The following is a 10,529-nucleotide window of genomic DNA, read 5'->3' as shown; positions in this document are numbered from 1 at the left end:
AATAAAGCAACAAGGAATCTTTTATAAGCACTTTTCCATAGACAGGACAGTACATACCACGGCCTTTGGTATACCGGTTGTAGGGCACTAGTTGGGATGGTAAAACCCAATGGACTTACAGATGTGGTTCGATCATACAACCCAAGCACCTCAGGCGAGCTCTCAACCATTTGAGGTAAAGCCCCCCTCCACCATCCACCCACCCCAAAAGAAGAAGTTTCATTTGACTGTGCACGTTTATTTACGATTTTATTGGAGTCACACGTGTGGTTAAGAGATAAAACACGCTGCCGCCACTCCATGAGCCACACCTACCGATAAAGCAAAAATTATTTTTTTATATGCACTTTCCTACAGCCACTACATACCACGGCCATTGTTATACTGGTGTGGGACACAGGTGGTGACTCAAGCACCCCAGGCGATCATTGAGCTGAATGAACTAAATCCCTCCCCCTCCCCCAAGAAGAAGAAGAAGTGTTTTGTTTAATGACGTACTCAACATATTCATTATGGTTATATTGGCATCATACTTGCCCGAATGCTCTGCCGTTCGAGAGGTAGACGGAGAGATGGACGGTTATGATCGCTCTCTGCGGCCAGAGATAACTCAAAAATGAAAATACGGAATTGCTGCCTACTTCTGGGTAGCCAAATATTCTAATTATATTCTAATATTCTAATACAACAACCTTACAAATATTTCGCATATTAACTACTAATACACATACTACGGGAAGAAATCCGACAAGACTCCCTTTCAATAATGTTCCGGTTAAATACGTAGAGCGATTATAACCGTCCAGTAGGAAGTAGGAAGAGATAATTGATTCCAAACAGTTTAAAACTTGTTTTATTTTTTTAATATTCTTTTATTATTATTATTATTATACATAATAATAATAATAATAATCCGTGAAGATGATTTAGCACGAATTGGGTCCGGAAACTCTATGGCCATACTGGTTACACTGGAAGCCGAACCTATCGGCCAGCATACACGAAACGTAAACTTTTGGTTTATTTCCAACACATCTGAAAGAAAAAAAAATCACAATGAATGAATACGTCAAACACTGACAAAACAAAACTGTTTCCTGGCTATATTATTACTTATTTATTGTTAATGATATATAAAGACTATTTCATGGTTTTTTTTAGAATACGATTTTCATGTCAACGAGTGATGTGTGAAAACCATATTTTCACGAATTGCGAAGTTGACATAAAAATCGAATTAAAAAAGACACTATGAAATGGTCTATTTATTATATACATGTACATCTTTCCTAGTTTTTGACAATATCTTTCGTCTGTTTTTGTTTTGTTTTGTTTTTTGTTTGTTTTGGGGTTTTTTGCTAAGGTCTTTCACTGATCCTATCGAAAATACGTAACGCCATGATATATTTCTTCCGGTTGAACTTTTGTTGAACATTTACATGACCATGGTATTTTTAAAAGAAATACAATAAAAAGTATCTCTATTTAATTATTACTATTTAGTTTTTTAATTCCTGGCAAAACGATCCTCTCAAAAAACACAAAAAAACCCCCCCCACCCCCCCCCCCCCCCCCCCCCCCCCCCCCAAAAAAAAAAAAACCCACACAAAACGAATCGAACGTCAAGTTTAAAAACATATACTCAATGACAGGACACTGTGTTATCATTATTTAGCTTCGTATTCAATCAGTTTTAGATACTGTATCGTAATTGCACTTCATATCCATTTTTTATAGGTACAGTTGGTTAAATTACATTTTTTGTTTAAATTTTTTAAATACGACCAGATGAATTGGTAATCAACAAACGTAAACTCGTAATAGTCGGTGGGCCCCATTGGGCTATTTCTCGCCACAGCCAGTACACCACGACTAGTACATCAAAGGCCGTGGTATGTGCTATCCTATCTATGAGATCGTGCATATAAAAGATCCCTTGCTGCTAATCGAAAAGAGTAGCCCATGAAGTGGCGACAGCGGGTTTCCTCCCTCAATATCTGTGTGGTCCTTAACCATATGTCCGACGCCATATAACCGTAAATAAAATGTGTTGAGTGCGTCGTTAAATAAAACATTTCCTTCCTTCTATCTAGTGCCTCGTCTATAGGAGGACAGCCACTCCAGGGTAGATCCTTTACTGGACAATACATCTTTCCTGCACTGCCTCAAAGAGACCTGCCCCTCCCAGACTAGTTTACTAAATACAATCTAGCACACGAAAGAGCTCACTTGGATTAAATATAGCTGTGATGACATGAAAAACCTGTAATGTAATACCGGTATTTTATTTCTATTAAATGTGAATAATTGACAAAGACACTGCAATAGGCGGCAATGGAAACATAATTACATTGTACTTTAAAAGAGGTGTACATATACCGGTAATTCTAATTTCTCTCTTTGCTGGTTTCTAGCAAAGACACAGAATGGCTATAGTGTGTTGCCCACGCCATTTATAATGCGACTACCGTTACCATGTTTATGACCATAATGTGGCTACTGTTATTCCCATACTCTCTTACCTTGACCGGCCTCGGTGGCGTCGTGGCAGGCCATCGGTCTACAGGCTGGTAGGTACTGGGTTCGGATCCCAGTCGAGGCATGGGATTTTTAATCGAGATACCGACTCCAAACCCTGAGTGAGTGCTCCGCAAGGCTCAATGGGTAGGTGTAAACCACTTGCACCGACCAGTGATCCATAACTGGTTCAACAAAGGCCATGGTTTGTGCTATCCTGCCTGTGGGAAGCGCAAATAAAAGATCCCTTGCTGCCTGTCGTAAAAAAGAGTAGCCTATGTGGCGACAGCGGGTTTCCTCTAAAAACAGTGTCAGAATGACCATATGTTTGACGTCCAATAGCCGATGATAAGATTAAAAATCAATGTGCTCTAGCGGCGTCGTTAAATAAAACAAACTTTACTTTACTCTTACCTTGACTGCGGGTCTTTGTCGTGTTAAATATGTGAATTACAAATACCGTTGGGATAAAATGCAGTACAGAAACAGATGAACCATTTGCTATTCATTGTTGCCAATGGATTGTATCAAAATACACCAAAACAATAGGAAAATGCATTAACGCCCTCCTCAGCATCCTGAAATTACCACACTTTTATCATTAGATGTATATCGACTATTTAAGCTCTTTATCATCTGATCATTTTAACATCTTGTTTGTGAAGATTGACCCCAAAATAAGATTTTTTTATTATAGTCAGGTACCATTTTGCAGAAATGTGACGTGTACAGGCAGGTTTTTAGGATTTGGTCCAAATTAGATTTTTAACCTAATTTGGGTATGCTCAATCCCAAAACAAATGATGAACATCTGAGAAATTACGTTTTATGGTTCAAAATGGCCAAAAACAAAATGGCAGAAACGTGCCTAATAAAAAGTATATAACTAGTATCCCAACGATCTTTATAAGATTTGTTTTGGCATTAACATGTATATGAATACATTTAATTTATAAAAATGTATGTTGAAAGTATGAAAATTTAGTTTCTTAGTCAAAATATTTAAAAACAAGATGGTGGAAAACAAAATGGCGGCCATATGTCATAAAATTTATAAAATCGACATCCAAGTCTTCTGAAGGTAATTATTTGCTGCCATAAATGTAAGAATGTGTCGCAGCATGCCACAAAAATGAGTTCAACATATATGTATATTACGATTCAAGATGGCCGCCATATCATAAGTATTTGCAATGGGTGGAAAGGTATCGTCCAATACGTAGTCTGTTTAATAATACATTACTGTATATTTGATTTATTACACCAAATATGATGCTAAGTCTTTTCACATGCATGAGTATTTAGAGAAGACTTATTTAACAACAGCTGCAATCTTCCTACTAATCATATGGCATTCTTAGGTTATTCATCCGTTAGAGTCAATCGACTACTGACGGCGTTGGAAGGTCTAGAGTGGTACATGTAAACTTAGTAATGACATAAGCAGGCTCATATGCGAACACCACGTTTTCGATCTTTCTATTTTCCAGGTAGAACATTTCGTACTTTGTCTCCGCTGTCTACTTTCAGATTATACAATTTACAAATAAATTGTCTAAAGCATTCCTGTTTGTTCTCAGTAACCACCTGTTTTTCAGAATCGTTTAATCTCCCTTTAAATACCATAACATATGAATCAGCAATCAAGATTAACTGCATGAGTAATTTATCAGGTACATTTGAATCTCGAGGTTTTTTAACAATGAGTATTGATATGGATAGCAAGTAATTCTTTATGATCAGTAAAGTATTCACTTCCAGGACGGCTTTGTATGCTGTAAATAGTCTGTGTAAAATATCTCATTCAACTCAAGGATTGTACCTGATTGTACTATATTCAAGTTTGTGCTTTGGGCCTTTTGACCATAAAATTACCACATAAGAAATCATGAAAGATTTCTTGTAGGAACTGATGAGCATCTGCATGATAGACAGTGCACCATCGATTGTAGTTCATGTGATCATACAAATTTTATGTATCTATAAAAGCATGGCAACATGTACCAATATGAGTACAGTAGTCGTCAAGCACTGTCATGTAAACACTGAAACCATTAATCAAAATTTTAAATCAGGATTCTAGTTAATATTAAATTTTATGAAGTAACTTGGGAAATTGTCACCTTGGACAACAGCAATAAGAACAAACATCATTATCATACACATTTCAATTTTAACATTGGAGTACTTGAGACCCTAGCTTATGAGCGCTCATTCCTCTCGTGTGTTGTTTTCCTGCCAGTACCGGATCAGCAGCTATCCATATTTCATATATGTTTGACCTTTTCTGTGATGTCAGATGTGGGAACCTCCCAGCATAGGCATAAGTTTCATAATTATTTTCATAAAGCGCATATCAGTCTTAAACTTGAGGTATATATATATATATATATATATATAAAAGGAATGTCTGTTATATCTTTTACGTTCATCGGGGTATGAACAAAAACACTCATCCGCAAACTGTGTGAATCGGTGAAGTGTGTGTCTTTGCAGTAGCTTTGTATCTCACCTAACCAGTACAACACAACTGGATGAAACCCATGATTTGTGTTTTCCTGTCTGTGGAAAAGTGCATATAAAAAATATCCCTTGCTGCATTAGGAAAAAAATGTACGTTACGTTGTAATTATATTTATTTATTTATCATATAATATCTTACATTTTCAGTGCAATAAAAATATGACATTTTTGAGATCAGATACTTTAAGAATTTGATAACTTTGAAAATTAGATGTAAATTAATCGAGGTCACGACAGTAGGTTCATTGACATTTAAGCAAACGTACTACGATGACACTTCATAATTGACATATGCAATTTTACACTGAAGGCTATCCAGCGTTCAGAAAACAAAAAACGTTAAGCACTAGTTTGTCTTGATGTAAGGACATCCAATATGATGACATTCGAGTTTGTCGTCATTCCCATTCAAAAAGGCACCGCGTCACATATTCGTACGCCATTTGAATATCTAGTAATGGCATACTGGAATTAAAGTTGCGTGTCAGTTTACAAAAACACGTTGTATTAAGCTTGAGATTATATGATAAATAGATTATTACCCTCGTGTATTTTGGTATCGTCAAATATATATTAGGAATAAAAATAATATATTATGCGAGCCTATGTATTACTAATATATGATATTGACGATACCGAGAAACACTGGTAGTAACACCTCTCTCTCTCTCTCTCTCTCTCTCTCTCTCTCTCTCTCTCTCTCTCTCTCTCTCTCTCTCTCTCTCTCTCTCTCTCTCTCTCTCTCTCTCTCTCTCTCTCTCTCTCTCTGTGTGTGTGTGTGTGTGTGTGCGTTTGCAGTAGCTTTGTACCTCACCTAACCAGAGCAATACAACTGGTTAAACACACGGTATGTGCTTTCCTGTCTGTGGGGAAGTGCATATATAAAAGATATATTGCAGTTGAGCAGACGCCTAATGCGACCCGTACATATTGGTATGGTTCGCGGTACGGTGGTCGCATAAATAGTCTGTCGCATAAATAGTTTCGCTCGATATTTTTAGAATTTGAATGATCCCAAATAACGTTATAAAGGCGAAGTGTGATTGGTCGATATTTAAATTATTATTTACAGACGACATGCCACCTAGACATGGGAGTCCACGCAATGCTGTTAGATCTACTGGTAGACCAGTAGAGCTAATTTTAATCAGATTTACCCGAATTAAACGAAAATTTCCGAATCTTAAAACAAATAATTAAATTATATTAGCATTACTACAAAAGAGCTATATAGGGTTGAAAAGAAGAAGAAGTGTTTTATTTAACGACGCACTCAACACATTTTATTTACGGTTATATGGCGTCAGACATATGGTTCAGGACCACACAGATTTTGAGAGGAAACCCGCTGTCGCCACTACATGGGCTACTCTTCCGATTGGCAGCAAGGGATTTTTTATTTGTGCTTCCCACAGGCAGGATAGCACAAACCATGGCCTTTGTTGAACCAGTTATGGATCACTGGTAGGTGCAAGTGGTTTACACCTACCCATTGAGCCTTGCGGAGCACTCACTCAGGGTTTGGAGTCGGTATCTGGATTAAAAATCCCATGCCTCGATTGGAATCCGAACCCAGTACCTACCAGCCTGTAGACCGATGGCCTGCCACGACGCCACCGAGGCCGGTCAAGGGTTGAAAACAAATCACTACGCACTTTTATATGGATTACAACTAATTTTCAGGATAGATTGATGGAAATACCTGGTAAAAAGGTCTCAGAATGTTTGCCTGAATTTGAGGTTTTGCTCCAGCACTGGGGGGGGGGGGGGGGGGGGGGGGGGGGTGGGGTGCTGTCTCGTACGCATATGGTCAAACATAGGATTTTTTGTATATTAGAGCGGGAATCTTTGTCTACCGTGTAGGTTGAAAACATGATACAAAGGTTACACAATCAGGGTGGTCGGTAGATACCTAACAACCGTTGGACCCAGGAACTCTGCATTCATACTGGTTGGACCCAAAGCTCAACCTTTTGGCCAGCATACACGAAACATACGTATTCGGTCGATTTCCAACGCATCTGAAAAAAACCCCAAAACAACCTGATGTTATGGCGATATTTATAGGAAAAAACACACATGAATCAGTAAGTTAAAAGTCGATATCTAAAACTTATTTTTGCTCACGATTATTCAGTGTTTTACTTAACGACACACTCAACACATTTTAATTACGATTACTAGTATATGGCGTTGCACATATGGTTAAGGATCACATATATACTGAGAGTTGAGAGTAGGTATGTATGTAGGTTTTTACGTACACATTTAGAACAAGCTGTTGTAGCACACGCCTGTCATGGGCGCAGGTGTCGACTTTCACCGGCTTCTCCGTCCAGGACAGGAAAGGGTTCGGGGAGATATTGGAGGGGGGGGGGGGGGGGTCGCCCGCGCTGTCTTGTACAAGGGAACAAAAGCAGTCTGACCAGGATTGGTAGGGGGCGAGGCTTTCCAATTAGCAGAAGAGATCTTTTATAGTCAACATTCTGCAGACAGGATAGTACATACCACAGCCTTTGTTACACCAGGGAGCGAGATCAAGCTAAGTGGGTATAACGCTCGCCTGAGATGGTTGCGTCATAAGATCCAATCACTTCAGTGGACCTATTCTCTCGTTGTTTTTCCCCCGTCCCAGCCAGCACACCACGAATCGTAAATCAAACACTATGGTATGTGCTCTCTTTTTTTGTGAGAAAGTGCATATAAAAGATCCCTTGCTGTGCTGGAAAGAGAAAGAGCCTAATGGGCCTATCAACAGCAAACGACCCTAGGCATCCGGCGAGCACTGTTTTTGTACTAGGGTGTCGTTAAACTTAAACATTCATTCATTCATGTGATCGAATCGTACTGAAAGAACACCTAACTGGGAACGACTTATATGTTCCGATTTTTGTTGGGTCGACAAATCGCTTGTGACAAGTCAACTCATCAACTCAAAGAGCGGGACGTAGGCCAGTGTTAAAGCGCTCGCTTGGTGCACGGTCGGCTTGGGATCGATCCCCGTCGGTGGGCCAATTGGGCTATTTAAGGTTCCAACCAGTACACCATGACTGGTATACCAAAGGCCGTGATATGTGTTATCCTGTCTGTGGGATGGTGCATATAAAAGATCCCTTGCTACTAATGGAAAAATGTAGCGGGTTTCCTCTCTAAGACTATATATGTCAAAATTACCAAATGTTTGACATCCAATAGCCGATGATTAAAAATCAATGAGCTCTAGTGGTGTCGTTAAACAAAACAAACATCAACTCAACGCGCCGATTCCGTCTGTCATCCTCTCAAGATTGTCTGATGATGATGATGATGATGATAATAGTGATGATGACGACGATGATGATGATGATGATGATGATAATGATAACAACAACAACAACAACAACAATAATAATAATAATAATAAAGGTCGCAGTGGGGTGTAGGTGATTGTTATTTCAATTCGTTTAAATGTAATTCGAGGGGTGTGGCAATAGTTTTAGCACCACAAAAATGAATTTTATTGTGCACAATCAAATAAGCAGTAGTGACGGAAATGTATTAGCAATAGATGTATCATTCAATAAGCCGCGGTTCACTCATGGATATACATCGTCCAAGTGATAAAGATAGACCAGCTTTTTTCACCAACCGGAATGGATTTTAGAAAAAATGGGAAATGAATCATATATTATAAGTGGAGATTGGAATTTAATTTTAGATAATAATATAGATATGTCAAATTATAGTAGTTTAAATAATCCAAAAGCTAGACATGGAGTTTTAAATCTGATTGAAGAAAATAAGTTAGTAGATATTTCGCGTTATTAACATCCAGATATTAAAAGATATAGTTGGCGGAAAAAAACCCCCAAACATTTAAACAAAGTCGTCTAGACATTTTAACGTATAACTGCACTACGCCCATAGAAATAGGTTACAGAACTGACCGCTCATGTACCACGCTTGAAATTAAATTCTTAGACATTACAAGAGGTAGCGCTTGTTGGAAATGTAATAATTCTCTTTTATATGATAATGATTATATTTTGATGGTTAAAGAAATAATTAGAGACGTTATAAAACAATATGCCATATCGGTTCCTTCTGACTTTGATACACTACCTAGAGGTGAACTTCTTGACATAAAAGTAACTATTAATGACCAGTTATTTTTAGAGGTTTTAATGATGGAAATAAGAGGTAAAACAACTGCGTTTGCGTCTAGCAAAAAGAAAGAACAGAAAATATGAGAAAAACAATTAGAAACAAAAATTTAAAAAATTGATATACTGCTACTGTAGAAAAAAGTCTTAATGATTTAAATGAACTGGAAACTCACAAAAAATTAAAATTGAAAGGTGTTTTTATTAGGTCTAAAGCTCGATGGGTGGAACACGGAGAAAAACCGTCAAAATATTTTTGTAGTCTAAAAAAGAGAAAATACGTGGCAAAAGCATTAACTATATTAATAGACAATGGAAATAATGTTCTAGAAAATCAAAAGCAAATTGAGAAAGAGGTAGTAGCTTTTTATAAAACATTGTATACTAATCAAGATGACGAATTAATTAATGTTGACCTGGAAAGAGAACTTCATAACCACAGAGTTAAAAAACTAAACGATACTATATCAAAATCACTAGAGGGAGAATTAACCTATAATGAAGTCACTAAAGTTTTAAAGAAAATGAATAATTTTAAGTCATCTGGTACAGACGGATATACTGCCGAATTTATCAAATTCGTTTGGTCTGATATTAGTTATTTTGTTGTTAGAAGTTAAAACTTTGGATATAATTTAGGTCAGTTATCAGATTCACAGAAATTTAGATTAATTATACTTATGCCAAAGAAAGATAAGGCAATAAAATATATTAAGAACTGGAGACCAATATCACTACTAAACGTTATTTACAAACTAGGGTCAGCAGCTATTGCAGAAAGAATTAAGAATGTCCTCCCCTTGTTAGTATCTATGGATCAAAATAGATTTATACATGGTGGATCAATAGCTAATACTATTAGACTAATATGTGATATACTACAATATACAACTACAGAAATAAATGGAAATATATGTCTGACCTCCCAGCATAGGCATAAGTTTCATAATTATTTTCATAAAGCGCATATCAGTCTTAAACTTGAGGTAGAGTACATTAATAACAGTAATGACTTGTATATTTCCAACTGTTCGGATACATTCATAAGGTAAATCTATGAACCATAATGTTTAAGATATTGCTTTTAGGGGTTGTAGGTTGAAAAATGGGCATATACCTGACATTGGTTAACTTCGGATTAATAATAATAAGACCAACTGATTGCTAATCATATTGGAGGCAAATCTTTGTCATGTTATTGCCAGGTCTGGCATGGTTTCATAATTTTGCTGATCCTGTTTAGAATGTTGAATATAAACAAGTCCTCGAAACATTAGCGTCGGGAGAGGCCAGTAACTAGTGGGCGAAGGGAAAACTGGAGGGATCAGTTTTAAATGTGCGTGTGTG

The 10,529-nt window shown here is 37.3% G+C and overlaps 1 protein-coding gene across 2 annotated transcripts in view; it reads right to left on the bottom strand.

The window, feature by feature from the left end:
- Nucleotides 1–835: 835 nt before the first annotated feature.
- LOC121383473 overlaps nucleotides 836–10,529 on the bottom strand; it is a 73,649-nt gene continuing 63,955 nt past the window's right edge. For both annotated transcript variants that reach the window (XR_005959300.1, XM_041513542.1), the window contains exons 3-4: nucleotides 6,953–7,061; nucleotides 836–1,035 (exon numbers count right to left, since the gene is read on the bottom strand). Coding sequence is in view for 1 of the 2 variants with exons in the window: in XM_041513542.1 (XP_041369476.1) it covers nucleotides 6,953–7,061 (109 nt within the window). In the remaining variant the exon portion in view is untranslated. The remainder of the gene's footprint in view (nucleotides 1,036–6,952; nucleotides 7,062–10,529) is intronic.

The sequence above is a fragment of the Gigantopelta aegis genome, chromosome 10 (genome assembly GCF_016097555.1).
Source record: "Gigantopelta aegis isolate Gae_Host chromosome 10, Gae_host_genome, whole genome shotgun sequence".
NCBI classification, from domain to species: domain Eukaryota; kingdom Metazoa; phylum Mollusca; class Gastropoda; order Neomphalida; family Peltospiridae; genus Gigantopelta; species Gigantopelta aegis.
The sequence above is the reverse complement of the archived record's forward strand: the minus strand, read 5'-3'. Positions and strand labels throughout refer to the sequence as shown.